This window comes from Camellia sinensis, chromosome 4 (genome assembly GCF_055761805.1).
Source record: "Camellia sinensis isolate YWXY chromosome 4, ASM5576180v1, whole genome shotgun sequence".
Lineage (NCBI taxonomy): Eukaryota > Viridiplantae > Streptophyta > Magnoliopsida > Ericales > Theaceae > Camellia > Camellia sinensis.
Genome location: NC_138964.1, coordinates 151,418,195 through 151,433,409, shown reverse-complemented (window position 1 = coordinate 151,433,409; position 15,215 = coordinate 151,418,195). Strand labels below are relative to the sequence as shown.

Genomic DNA, 15,215 nt, shown 5'->3' with positions numbered 1-15,215 from the left:
CGAGGATTGAGGACTACACTTTCTTGAGCTTGTGCAAGGATGAGAGAGTGGTCGTGCACACATTTGTTAAAAATACCTTGCTATGCCTCTCTCTTGCTCTATGTTGCAGGAAACCAGGAACAAGAGGCAGAAACTGGTTGACCGACCAGCTTTTCTGGCAGGCCGACCACCTCTTTTGGTCTCCACCACAAAAGGTGGTCGGCAGGTGGTCTCCCATGCCATTGGCTGGTCAGCAGCCCTCCCACAACTTCCCAGAGTGGAGTTTCAGCCTCTTGGAGCTTCTTGCAAGTTTCTGAAATCAATTGCACACAAAGGCGAGACGAGGCATCGCGATGGATTTCCCGACAAGGCGACCCGAGTATGCATGCATCCTTCATCATTCGGAACAGAGCTGAGGCAGTCCATTGCACGTAGCATAGCATGCTAGTTTACTTTGCTTACCTAATTCATTTGTTAAGTAATTAGTATTGTGTAATAATTCGTTATTTATTTTGGTTGTGTAATATTCTTTCAGACCCTCCGTGAGAGGGCCAATTGTTATAATAAGTGTGCGTATGTGCGATGTATGTCTTCCAATCCCACATCTTTTTCCCTTTTATTTACCAGCTTATAATGGTTAGTTTAGGGCATGTTTCAATTAGCATACTTATGATAGCATGTTTGCATTCATTCATCTATCTTGCATGCACCGGGCTCGGCGCATCATACTAACTGCATTGTATTTCAATTTTGAGTTGAATACTTGTTAGTTGTAGCATTTCACATGCCATCTTTAGAATAGCCGAGCCTATTGTAGTTGCATTCCTGCATGTGTTGCATTAGGCATTTCAGCATAGTTAGGATCATGCATGAATTTCTAACATAGCTTCTGTTTTAACTTGGAGTACTCGGTAAGTGTTTATGCTTTAGCATCCTTGCATGTGTGCGAGTGACTGCCATGATAGCATGCTTACCATGAGGCTATGTGCTTATGTGATATACCTGCCTGAATGCCTGTGGGTGAAGGTTGGATTATCTGAATTAGAATAATGCATTGACTAGGGGTGGGCGCGGGTCGGTTGCGGCCATGAAACCTCCAATCCGCCATCCGTCCGCCAGATTGGTGGATTAGAGAAAATCAATCCGCATCCGTCCGCCAATCCAGCAGATGTGGATTGAGCGGTTTGGCGGTTTGGCGGATGGATGCGAATCGGTTTGGCGGTTTGAAATTTTATAAGTTTTCAACATAATTCAACTTGTGCACTTCCTCAAAAAAAAAAAAAGAAAAGAGAAAGTATTACAGTTAATGACTTAAAAAAGTATTACAATTACTGCATGTCTCATCCAAAGAAATAAAGTTTGAAACTTTAGAATATCAAAATCACTGCATGCCTCATCCATATATTACAATCACAGCATGCCTCATTCACATAAAATATTGCAATCTGTGGTTCTTAAAATATAAAAACAATGCAAACCACCAAAACCATGAACAAAACAATAGTAGAGATTGTATGTCTCTGTATTGTTACATTTATATATGTTTTTGAAAACAAAATCCAACCAGCATATATTATATTTTCTATTTATTACTTTTAGAGTTAGATTTAAAAACCAAAAAATATAAATAAATAATATGTTTATTTTTTTCAATTCAAAAAATATATTCAAGTTGAAAACTTTTTTTCAACAGAATATTTGAACTCTTTTTCAATTGAAAACACAAACGAAATATTTAAACAAATTGAAAACACAAAGTCTTATAAATTACTAAGGGTACTCGTGGTTTGGCGGTTCAGTTGCGGCCAAAGAAACCTCAAATCCGCCATCCGTCCGCCAAATTGGCGGATTAGAGAAAATCAATCCGCAACCATCCGTTCGACATCACGCATCCATCCAAAATGCGGCGGATTGGTTCGGTTCGGTCGGTTTTGGCGGATCGGTATATCCGCTGCTCACCCCTAGCATTGACTGTGAGTTTTAAGCCCACTTGAGAATGGCAAACCATCACGTTTTCTAAGCCCATCCGAGGGTGGTAAATCCACGTCTTAACCTACTTGCAGGTAGCACCATCAAACCATTTTCAAAATAAACAAATATGAGATGTGTTGTTCCAATTCAGGCGATCCAGTCTATACTTGTATGCTGTGCGCATCATGTAGTAAATCTAGGCTAATAACCGGAATAAGAATGCATAATGTTTTCAAAACTCGATATCATGGTTAGTAGAGGCCGATCTTTGATCGGGCGAGCGGGGGTGCTCACGAAGTGACCTTCCCCAATCGTACCCAAGTTCCCGAGCCAAGGCAACTTTAGTGATGACGGACACGTGGCCTTCGGCACGAGTCAGGGTTTCCTAAATTCCCTCAAAATAAAATATTTAGGTGGCGACTCTGTATCTGGCAAAGCAGTCCATGTTTGGCACTTCTTTCTAAAAATCAGTTTTTCAAAAACGATTTGCCGGATTTGGACTCTTTGATGATTCATCGGTCTTGCACTGCACTCTGCGAGATTAGATACAGGACCGTGACATTGAGTCCTGAACTGTAGTGAGCCCAAATGAACAAAACAGGATTTCCCTCCCAGGACGTTCGGGGACGACTACACACGCTAATGTCATATCAATAATGACGAAATTACCCCTTAGATGCCTTATCTATTCAAATGAGTAATTTCATTCACATTTCCTAAGATTTATATATATTATCAAAGACCCATATATATTTTAACATTATTTAATAAAATTCTTAAAATTCATGCAATATTAAATAAAACACTTAAATTGTTAAAATATTATTAAATCATTGAACGAAAAAATAATAAGTTTTATTGATAAAATACTTAAAAATAAACCATCTCTCTAAAATTAATGTTAGATAACATCCTAATAATTTAATATAAGACTTATTCACGCTGCATAAATAGCGTAAAATTTATCATTTTAAGTAATGCATTTATTATTTGAATTTTTTTAAAAGTTGAAATAAATGGGTTTATTTTTTTCAGGACAATTTGCATTACTTATTTATTTATATGTACAATATTATTATTTTATCTTTTCTCAATCATATATTATTCTCAAATTTTAATTTTTATCTTTGGGTCATTAAACTTCTAGTTGATGCATATATATAAAAAAATAGGTTAATATTTTTACACGATTAAAATATTAAAAAATAAATATAGAAATTAAAAATATAATACCTCACAATAAATTAAAATTAGTTGATAGGGAATGAAGGATCACGAAATCTTAGAATTAATTTCTCACCTTCATTAATGGTTAAATTTTATTTTATTTTTTCTATAAAAGTTTAAAAACTTGTGGAAAAAATTAGAGTCAAGAAATTACATTTCTATTTTAAAAAAATTATGAAAAATAAATAATAATTTCATATATATTTAATAGGATAAATTAAATTTAGTGCATTTAAGGTTAAGATTAGTGTTGATAACCTTAGAGGAGGTAAGATTTTTTTTTTTACTTCTATATTTATCTTTTAAATTTTTTAAAATCATGTAAGAAATATTAATTTAAGTTTGTTTTAAAATATGCATCAACTAAAAATTTAAAGACGTAAAGAAAAAAAATTAAAATTTGAGAATAACATTGAGAAAAGATAAAATAATAATTTTTTACATATGAATAAATAAGTAATGTAAATTGTCGAGAAAAAAATAAATGCATTCATTTCAACTTTAAGAAAAATTAAATAATAAATACATTACTTAAAATGATAAATTTTACGTTATTTATGTAACATGGAATAAATCTTATATTAAATTATTAGAATGTTATCTAATATTAATTTTAAAGAGAAAAAAATCTGAATTTGATCAATTTTAAAGCTACGTTCCTAGGGCGTCTGTTAATATAATGCGGTTTTGGTGTAAATAAGAAATAAATTACCCCTCAAAAATACCAAAAATTTGGATAGAAATAGTGCTATGGTATTTAATGTATAGGTGCAACAAACAATATATCCCATAAACAACTATTAAGGGAAAATAACAATTCATTGTGTATTTAAAATAATAATAAAAAAATCAAATCAGTGATAAATTTTATTTTTAAGTCTTTTATCAATGAAAATTAAGTTTTCCTATTAAATGTTTTAACAATTTAGAGATAAATAATTTTTTAACATATAAATAAATAAGAAAGTCAAATTGTTGGGAAAAAAATTAATCCATTTGTTTCAACTTAAAAAAAGAAAAAAAAAAGAAATTTAAATAATAAACGCATTAATTAAAATTGATAAATTTTTCGCTATTTATATAGTATGAAATAAGTGTTATATGTATTATATTATTAGGATTTTATATTAAAGGGGGGCTTACGTGTAGATCCTAATAAGTAAACTTATTGTCCAATAGATTCTATGATAATTAATGACATTTTTTATCAAACATTATTTTAAAAAAAAATCACTAATTATTAATTTTCAGCTACAGTTTGAAGATTTTGTTACAAAAAAGTCACTAGAAGTCTTAGCAACAATTTAAAAAAATATGACAAAAATGTCACTAATTTTCAACTTTCAGTAACAGTTTGAAAAATTCATTATAGAAAAAAGTCACTGACTATAAATTTTAGTAACAATTTATAAAACCGTGATAAAAAAAAAAATACTAATTGTCAATTTTTAGTGACATATGTAAAAAATTGTTACAAAGATTATTTTTAGAGACGATTTTATTAGCACTTATTTTCAATAAGACTTTATGAGAATTAAGTTTAACTATTATGATCTATTAGTAATTTATCATGTGTGGGTGATTTTCTGACCACACTGCCCGCCTAGTAACCAGCTGGAAAAGCACTGGCAGAATAGATGGCCTCTAGTTAACCTACAACAGAAAGAGAAGTTTCCGGCGGTGGTTCAACCACTCGGAGGCACTCCGACAATCAAGTCAGTATATCTCTCAAAGATAATCAAGTGCTAAACTCACAAGCTTAAGCATAAAAAGCATAAAATTGCGTACCTTAGACCCACAGGGGTGCCTTTCTTTTATAGCCAACATAAACCTAGTCCTAATAGAAGCCTAACTTCTATAGACTCAGGATTACTGCTAATGTTGGACTCCCAGTAAGATTAGGATAAACTCTTTAAGAGTCTTATCTTAATACAAACTGAAGTCTTCTCTTATTCTAGGACTTTTGTCCCTCATCCAGGTTGAGTTCCCTTTTCATTCTAGGACTCTTATCCCTCATCCACTTATCTCGGATTCCGATATCTTCGGAGATAACCTCGGCCTTGCCGAGATCACCTCGGCGTCACGACCAGCACACGTGGCACCTCGGCTGACACGTCGGCGTCACCTTGCCACGTGTTGGTACTTAGAAAATATATCCCCACAACTGCCCCCTAAGTTCTATTACCTCGGCATTCTGAGATGATGGAACCCACACTGTTCGTTCATCTGTGCCCCTCTGTCCGAGATCAAACTCGCTGACCTCAAAGTTCCCTGGACTTTACTGTCCACTTCTGTCAAGAATCAAGTTTCATGCTTTCCAAGCTGCTTGAAATCGCACCTCCTAGTCGAGGTTCTGGTTCCATTAATTCGTAAACTCTAAGAGCTTTGCAACTGCTCCACTCACACTCTCTGGTGAGTTCCCGAGTTCCAGTCATCTATTTGACTCCGGTGATTTTCATATCGGCGTTCATTTCACTTGGTACGTTCATAAACTCTTTACTTGCTATTAACCTTGATCTTTCATAACTTTTCTGAATCTGTTTACTTGCCATCTGTTGCCTTCTATTTTCGTCTCTCTTTAAGTTTTGAATTGTTTGAATGCCTGGCACTGTTCTTGTCATATCCGCTTTCTGTTGCTAGCATCGTGACTGGGTCATTACTTTCTTGTTCTTCACATACTTACTTAGTGCCTGTGCACTTGGCTTTATTCTTGAACTTTGTCATCTTCTTGACTCTGATTTTTCTCTTCTTATTTTTCTTGTTGTATTTCCAGATTCTTACCTTCGTTTCTGTTTTCTGCATAGTCTTAGAACCACGTCCCTTCTTGAAATTGTTGCCGAGATAATGGTAGAGAAGCTCTCCCAGCTGATTGCCAATGCTGAACCACCGTCAACCGTTGTAGTAGATTAGTCTAACGTTCTTACCCTAGTCCTAGTTCTTAGGGTCTTCATCTTTGTACTTTTGTTTTCTTTGCATATGCAACCTTTTTTGCTTCTGAAAAATGTCTGTTTGTTGGCTGATGTTAACATTCCTTGCTCGTTGATTATCATTCCTTCTTCCATTGTATTTGGTAGCCATGTCAGGTAATTGACTTCTCGAATGACCCTGGTCTCCAAAAGTCTGTCTACTTCTTCCTCTACTGCTTCGACGTGCATCAACGTCGGTCATTTTGCTCGTTGGATTTACAGGTTTGACCGACCAGTCGACGTTCAATTGGTGGCAAGTGACCTCGAGGTCAATGCCAGGCATTTCGTAAGGTGTCCAAGTAAATACCTCAATGTTTGCTCTAAAAAAAGGCTTTCAATTCTCTTTCTTCTTCTTTGGCTAAGCCTGAGCCGAGAAGAAAGAAGCGTTCTTCATCCCCCTCCTGGACGAGGATTTTTAGTGCCTCTTCACTCCTCTCGGCTGGCTCCTTGCCGACATCATCTAGGACCTCTATGTCCTCGTTTTCAATCTCTGCCTTCTCTGGTTCTCGAATGCTGCAGGTGGATTTCATTGCTGCCATGGAGCAATTCTCCGCCTGCAGTTGATCCCCTCTGACTTTTTCAATCCCATGTTCTGTTGGGAACCGCAGTAGTTGATGCAACGTTGAGGGAACTGCCCCCATTGCATGCAACCATGGCCTTCCCAAGATGATATTGTATAGCGAGGGCGTGTCAATCACCATGAATTTTGTCTTGATCTTCTTCTAACTGCTCTTGCATGATTCTATACTTAGAATATTTTGCATGTCTTATGTACTTTTCCTTCTTTGTGCAATCTTCTCGGGGTGACACACCTCGGTTATGCCACCTGACGTTTTTCTTCGGCAAGTACTTGTCCTGTAAATTGCTTACAAATTTTAACAAGGGTAAACATATACTAGTTTAATCTCAACTTTGTAAACTTTTCTTAAGTTATAACAAGTGCTAAGCAATGATCTACTTGTAAATTGTTACAAATTTTCACAAGTGTTAAACAATATATATCGACTTAACTTCAACTTGTAAATTGCTACAAATTTCAACAAGGGAAGATAAACAATTATCTCGGCTTAACTTCAACTTGTAAATTGCTACAAATTTCAACAAGTGAAGATAAACAATTATCTCGGCTTAACTTCAACTTGTAAATTGCTACAAATTTCAACAAGCGTTAAGCATTACTTTGGTTTAACTTCAACTTGTAAATTGCTACAAATTTCAACAAGTGAAGATAAACAATTATCTCGGCTTAACTTCAACTTGTAAATTGCTACAAATTTCAACAAGCGTTAAGCATTACTTCGGTTTAACTTCAACTTGTAAATTGCTACAGATTTCAAGAAGTAAAGATAAACAATTATCTCGGCTTAACTTCAACTTGTAAATTGCTACAAATTTCAACAAGTGTTAAGCATTACTTCGGTTTAACTTCAACTTGTAAATTGCTACAAATTTCAACAAGCGTTAAACATTACTTCAATTTAATTTCAACTTGTAAATTGCTACAAATTTCAACAAGTGAAGATAAACAATTATCTCGGCTTAACTTCAACTTGTAAATTGCTACAAATTTCAACAAGCGTTAAGCATTACTTCGGTTTAACTTCAACTTGTAAATTGCTACAAATTTCAAGAAGTGAAGATAAACAATTATCTTGGCTTAACTTCAACTTGTAAATTGCTACAAATTTCAACAAGTGTTAAGCATTACTTCGGTTTAACTTCAACTTGTAAATTGCTATAAATTTCAATAAGTGTTAAACGCATTCTTCTTCTCTCTGCCCCTCCAATGTGAACTTAAAATCCATTTGGGTTCTCATCATACATGTAGCTTCGACCTTGTCGCCGAGGTTTAATTCAAGCCGAGGTTGTCGGCCTTGGTTTCTCTATTGATCTTACTTGGCTCCAACCTGAGTTTGATTTTTCAGCCTCACATCGGCGAGCCGTTTCTCTTTTCTTGTTCCGATGCATTTGTTCTCGGCATGTCTTTCTCGGCCCTAGTATACTTCTCAATTCTGGCAAACTTTAGTCTGATCTTGTGTGTTTTCTATTTATCTTCTGGGATCTGAGATCTGCTTATTGTGCTCTTCTATTCTCGGACTCAGGTCCCGAGATCTTATCTTCTAGAATCTTGGATCTGCTCACTCAGGTTGAGCTCTTCTTTTCTCGGACTTACTCATCTAGGCCGAGATCATGTCTTCTTGGACCTGGGATCCGGAATTTGCTCACTCAAGTTGAGCTCTTCTATACTTGAATGTTATCTCATTGGGAGCGCTCATGCCCCCCTGTCTTTGCATCCCTTCTGGAAGGGTCTTCGTTCCTCCGCAGGTATCTATCCTTCTATACCTGGAGGTCATCTTCGTTATAGTATCCGCTTCGATCTGTTGTCTTTGGGGCGTTACCTTCCTGGCCGGCGTTTTTCACTCGGTGACTCTGGTCACGAGTTTCTGTGTTGAGGTTGTCCCTTTCAACGTTGACGTTGATAGGTCTCCCATTCCCAGCAGGAGCGTTGTCTCTAGTCTGATCCTTTTGTCCGTCATTAGCCATCTATTCTTCTTTCTTTCCCACAGACGGCGCCAAATTGTGTGGGTGATTTTCTGACCACACTGCTCGTCTAGTAATCAGCTAGAAAAGCACTGGTAGAATAGATGGCCTCTAGTTAACCTGCAACAAAAAGAGAAGTCTCTGGCGGTGGTTCAACCACCCGGAGGCACTCCGACGATCAAGTCAGTATATCTCTCAAAGATAATCAAGTGCTAAACTCACAAGCTTAAGCATAAAAAGCATAAAATTGCGTACCTTAGACCCACGGGGGTGCCTCTCTTTTATAGCCAACATAAACCTAGTCCTAATAGAAGCCTAACTTCTATAAACTCAGGATTACTGCTAATCTTGGACTTCCAGTAAGATTAGGATAAACTCTCTAAGAGTCTTATCTTAATACAAACTGAAGTCTTCTCTTATTCTAGGACTCTTGTCCCTCATACAGGTTGAGTTCCCTTTTTCATTCTAGGACTCTTGTCCCTCATCCACTTATCTCGGATTTCGATATCTTCGGAGATAACCTCGGCCTTGCCGAGATCACCTCAGCGTCACGACCAGCACACGTGGCACCTCGGCTGACACGTCGACGTCACCTTGCCACGTGTTGGTACTCAGAAAATATATCCCCACATATCATATATTAAATTATTAATGTATTATGTATGTTAATATATATACAAAACCTCCGAAGAAGTAAATAAATTTTTTTATATAAATAATTTATTAATGGGTTTGATAGTTTTCATCCACTCGCTCAATTCAAAGGGAATCTTGATATAGGAAATTTTTTTATAATTATTGAAACTACTAATTTTTATTTGTATTTGTTAGACATCGGAAGGGAGGTAAGTGTAATTTACCCTTAAATAAAGGGGGACTCTATTTACACACCACAAATCCTTTCAATACACATCACTTACTCAGTTCACACCATACATAAATTAAAGCTTTTAATTTTGTTTCAATACACACCACTAATTTTTAAATAATACCAAATTACCCTCTTCTTCTCCAACTAACCCCAACCCGAACCCTAACCCAAATCCAAATCCAAACCCTTACCCATCGTTAATCGTCAGCCACTGACCTCCACCCCTCCTATTCTATCACCCCTCTCTGGCCCATCTTCTATCTTCATCTTCTTCTTCATTGTCTAGATCTGAAAACCTAGGGCTGTCTCTATCTCTCTCTCCCTGCAGTGGAGGAGACCAAGATGCAAGAGAGCTGAGTCGCGATGGAGAGGTGGGGAAAATGGATCGCGATGGCGGAGGTAGGTGATGGAGTTGTTCATGATGGAAAAAAGGGGAGCAGGGTAGTTTGCAATGGCGAGATAGGGCGTACAACGGCGGAGGGATGGACGGCGGAGCTGGAGAAGGCGCAACAAGCCTGGAGAGAGAAGTTGGTAGTAGTTACGATGGTGAGGGCTGATGGTGATGGCGGCGACGACAGTGGTGTGTAGTGATGTTAGAGTTAGGACGATGGCGTCTAGGAAGCTATTTGAGGGTAGAAAGTAAAGAGGAAAGCTGTGGAGAAGAGGCAATCGAAGACAAGGGGCTGCTGTGGCGACGACGGTGACAGTAGGTTAGGTTAGGGTTTGTGGATGAAGGAGATGGAATAGAGATGAGGACAATTTAGATATTTAATTGAAGGACAAAATTGTAATTAAAAAATTATGAATAATTGTATGAATTAAGAATAATTGATGTGTATTTTCCAATGTCCCTTAAAAAAAAAAAAAGAAAAAAAAGAGTAATTGATATATGTAAATAGACTTACGCTTAAATGAATGATTCTTTCTTCCAATCTACTATTTGGATTGGATTGACAATGGGCCCATAATGGGCTGAATGAACTGGACTCATAGCGTGCTCTCTCTCTCTCTCTCTCTCTCTCACACACACACACACAGAAGCTCTGACAATGGAGGAAGAAAAGGCCGCAGAGTACTACAACGAGCTCGTACGCAAAGGCGAAGGAGCTGCCAGGTTCAAACAAGGCCTTGGCTTCTCTTCCACCACCACCAAACACAACGTCGTTCCCGCGCGAGGCTCGGCTCTCCCTTCGTCGTCGGCTTCTTCGTTCCTCAGCAGCTTCGTCAAGGCTTCAAGCCCCACCAAGGCGTCCGAGTTCGAGAAGCAAGCTCAACTCCAAACCATCCAAAACAAGCTCAAGAAGAAGCCACAAAGCACATCTCAAACACACCAATCTTCTAGGGTTTCGAGAGATTCAGATAGGGACAGAGATCGGCATTCCAGGCGCCGAATTCGGAGCCCAGAGGAGCGTGGCTCCAGGCATCGGCATCGATCGTCGAGCAGAGAAAGGGATAGAGAGAGAAGCAGGAGGAGGAGGAGGAGGAGCAGGTCTCGGAGTGTTTCGGATGAAGACAGACGGCGGCGAAGAGATCGGAGATCGGAGAAGAGTGGAGGTGACAAAGGTTTGAGCAAGGTTGGAAAGGAGAGGAATGGGGCAATTGATTATTCGAATTTGATTGAGGGTTTTGACACAATGGTATGTGTTTTCTGATTTCTGTTTGTTTCGATTCAACTGTTATTTTGCTATGTTTTTTGATGCATACAATGGTTTGGGAATTGACTTCGACATAAAGAATGATTTTGTGTTTGTCTCATTGCTAGATTATGCGTTTGTTGGAAATTTTACAGTCCCTGGCTGCAATGCAGAGATGCATCCATTTTCATTTTTCATTGATTGGCAAAGCAATACTTCTAACATGTGTCTACTAGATAGAAAGAACTAATTCTTGGGTATTGTATTGTACGTTTTTGAACCATGAATTGGGTAGAGCTTATAGTGGAATTAATTCGTGGACGATTATTTTGAGTTATATAGCCCAAAGCTTGCCCGCCAAGCTCAAATTGTCCACTATATATATGTAATATGTAATGTTAGTTGACCATTAATATCAAGAAAGCTAAGTGCCTTGTACAACCTCTTATCATTGTTGTGAAACATACTAGAAATCATTAATCCCTCAAGAAATCCACCTAAGAGAGTATAAATATATATATTTCAAGAAAAAGAGAACGTACCTTCACTTCAAGGCACTTCATGGAACCTCTTGTTTGAAAAAGAATTAAAATGTTGCATTTGAAAGCCATTTCTCTTTAGGAGTGCTGAAAATATTTCCCTGAAAGGAGAAGGGTTATCAATTTTCTTTCCATAAGTTATGTGTTGAGAACCCTAAAATTTATTTTTGTCATTTTTTTAGTTCTTTATATACTGTTCTTGTTCTTATATTTAGATTAGATGGTTTCTTTCTGAATTTTTGTTGCAATAATCTGTATTACACTGTCTCACTTTTTAGTCCCCCTTTATCCATTGTTTGGTTGCACAAATGGGGGTGGGACTCCTTATCTGGTCCAGATTGATAATCCTGTATATGGGGTTATTAAATAATCCCGCATGCTCTCCCATTCCCAGGGGGATAATTTATGAAAATGCCACTCACCTTCACGTATCTCATCCTTTCTTAATCAAATGATGGATGAAGGTGAATCAAGGGACAACTTTTCTCACTTTTAGATTTCTCGGACCTCTAGTGTCTAGGACATTCAATAACCCTAATTGGGCCTAAAAGTGAGATGTGAGATCTGGTGTAACCAACCTCTTTCTCCGGGAGGGGCCAAATGCTTATCTTGGTCATTTATTATTTTTCTAAGGATAGAGAACAATCAAGAAAGAGCACTCGCATGCAACACACGACAGTGAAAGTCTAGTGGCTCGTCTATCCGGATGATCCCTTCCTGAAACAATATAATAATTGTATCTAGTAGGACCTAAGAAGCACAAACATTTCTAAAAAGGTGGTGTGCCCATGTCTGTGCTTCTTAGAGCTAATTGCAGTATCATGGACTAGCTTGTGTTAATTGTATCTCCCTTTTCTATGTTCTTTATCTTTACTATTACTATTAATTGTTAAGTATGGTAAAGCTGTGTTTGTTTTTTGAACAGTCATCGGCTGAGAGAGTCAAAGCCAAGATGAAACTTCAGCTTTCTGAAACTGGTAATCAATTTATTGTTATATTGATTTCTTTTAGTCTTTATTTCAGTGACAATTTGAATTCTTTGAAAAAATATTTGTGAATTGCGCAGTAGATTTGTGTGTGTGTGTGAGAGAGAGAGAGAGAAATAATTGACAGTGGAAGACACTTCAAACAGGATTTTGATTTTAGTGGTGGTGGGGCATGTAACTTTCTGTTATAATAGATCATGCGAACAACCTTCTGATTATCAGCGATTTTGACCAAGTGTTGAATGATATGCTCTTTGAACTTCAGATTGTTAATGTAAATATTATTTTCTTAACATTTGTGGACATTTGCAATGTTTTTGAATAATTTTTAATTCCATAAAAAGACTGTTAAACAGTTTGCTGACTCACCAATGGGGTCTGAGCTGTGATGTTATGTTCACATTATAAATTGTAGTAAATAATGTAGTACAATACCAAATTAGTTTTTATGCAAACCATCCATCAAAAAGGGTGGAAAAGGGTAATGTACGAATCCTCCTATGTATTAGGAATGATTCAAATATGGATGAAAATCATGAACTCTTTTTTCAATTGTTGAAAAAGGAGTAAGGTTTTAGACCAAATCAAGTAGAAGAAAACAGACTATTCAAAGCAAATCAAAAGGGCGAGTTTGAATCCAAGAACCTGTTCCAGAAACTAAATGGAAAGGTGAAAAAGAATGATTGTCTACAGAATCCACAAATAGTATATCCCATGAGGTTTTATGTGATGGTTCTTGTTTGGCTCCTAAATATTTTTGTGATTTTGTTCTCCAATCTCCCTAAAGAATTGTTAAAATCTTAAAATGTTATTTTACATGCAGCTGAAAAGGATGCAACAAATAGCATGGGGTCAGGATGGGAACGGTTTGAGTTCAACAAAGATGCCCCACTTGATGATGAGGAAATTGAAGGTTAGTCCCTGTAACTATTACCGTAAGTGACTTGGTTGAAAATTAATTTAGTTCTTTATTTTAATAGTTTTCCATGCAGTTAGTAAATTAAGACTTTATGTGATACATGCTCATCGTACCTTTTGGCCGAACATGCATACACTTTGACAGTCCGAGTTTTTACCATGGCTCCAATCAATGGCTTTAATAAAACAAAATCAAAGGTTTTCTGAATAGATAGATTAAGAGCGCTGCTTTGAACCAATAGCATGATCACAGGTTTTGTTCAATGTAGAAAAATGTGATTGAGTTGGTCACTGTTGGTGGGGATTTGATAAGTAACTTTTCTAGATTGTATATTTCGGTGTATTCAATCACTATCAGATGTAATATTTTCCTTTGGATATGCACTGGGAAGGAATATTCACTTTATTAGACCAAAGTAGCACTGATTATACTTTGTTATTTTGTTTGCAGCTGTGGAAGATGATGCAGAGTTGGTCAAGCACATCGGCCAAAGCTTTCGGTTTTCTGCAGTGGAGGTACTTCTCATCTCTCTCTCCTTCCTGGTTGATGATTGTGCAAATTATTATTGGTTGAAGTAATCTTTTTTGAAATAAAGGCTTGTATCTTCTTATGTTAATTATTTATCCTTTTGAAGACAAGAAGGGAAGATCAAATCAAGGCTGCTCACGACGAGGCCATGTTTGGAGCCTCATCTATTCCCCTGAATGTTAATACTGAAAATGAAGTAGAACAGGAGGACAACAAAATTGAGAGTAAAGAAAGTGCTCCTGCTACAACTCTCTTAAGTGACACGGTGAGCGATTTTTTAGCATGTCATTAGCACAATTACAAGTTATTGCAATGCAACATGGTTCCTAGTGTATTTCATGCTTTTAAGATTGTAACTGCTTTGTTACTATGGTTATAGGTAATTGCAAGGCAACAAGGTTCTTGGCGTGACCGTGCTCGTAAAGTATAGGACAGATTAATGAAACTGAGGTCATAATATGTGACTGAAGGAGCTGACATGGTTAGCTAGTCTGTTGGGGCACAACCAAGCAAGTCCAATTCATATTCATTTTGTTCAAAGGGTTTTCAACATCAACCACTTGAAGGTACATGCAAATGAGAATGAGAATATGCAGAAATGTAGTTGGTCTCCAATGCAGAGATGATTTTGGATTCACCATGGTAGATTAATATGAACGCATCAATATATTATGTTTCAGAACGAAGGTAGTCCGAAGACCTAGATTCTTGCTTACCAAAATAGATTGGCTCAACTCTGAAGCAGCTGCTACTTCATTGTAAAGCTTGTTGGTTTGCATTGTTGTGACTCTACCCTGCTTGAATGTAGATTTTCACTCTTTGTATAAAGTATTTTAACTTTTTTGGGTGAAAAAGTATTTTGACTTTCACTGTGCATTAGGGTTAATTTTTTTGGGTGGGTTGAGGCATTACCCAAAAGGATTTTCACTCTTTGTATAAAGTGTTTTGACTTTCGTTGTGCATTAGGGTTAGGAGGGTTGAGGCATTACCCAAAAAGTATACAATAATTTTCTGCATTATAGGAGCATACGATGAATATTTTTTTTAGGGAAAT

The 15,215-nt window shown here is 36.9% G+C and overlaps 1 protein-coding gene across 1 annotated transcript; it reads left to right on the top strand.

Moving 5' to 3' along the window:
* The first annotated feature begins 10,448 nt into the window (after positions 1-10,448).
* LOC114295188 (serine/arginine-rich splicing factor) lies at positions 10,449-15,015 on the top strand. The gene is made up of 6 exons (XM_082922544.1): positions 10,449-11,192; positions 12,654-12,705; positions 13,538-13,627; positions 14,084-14,148; positions 14,268-14,426; positions 14,541-15,015. Exons 1-6 carry the CDS (start codon positions 10,605-10,607, stop codon positions 14,589-14,591), a joined length of 1,005 nt encoding a protein of 334 aa, XP_082778670.1. The 5' UTR covers positions 10,449-10,604; the 3' UTR covers positions 14,592-15,015.
* The last annotated feature ends 200 nt before the right edge of the window (positions 15,016-15,215 follow it).

Excerpts from the sequence above, each read along its gene's own strand:
- LOC114295188 (XM_082922544.1), top strand. The coding sequence starts at position 10,605 with ATGGAGGAAGAAAAGGCCGCAGAGTACTACAACGAGCTCGTACGCAAA. Across the intron at positions 14,149-14,267 it reads TTCGGTTTTCTGCAGTGGAG|ACAAGAAGGGAAGATCAAAT; the intron begins GTACTTCTCATC and ends ATCCTTTTGAAG. Across the intron at positions 14,427-14,540 it reads CAACTCTCTTAAGTGACACG|GTAATTGCAAGGCAACAAGG; the intron begins GTGAGCGATTTT and ends CTATGGTTATAG.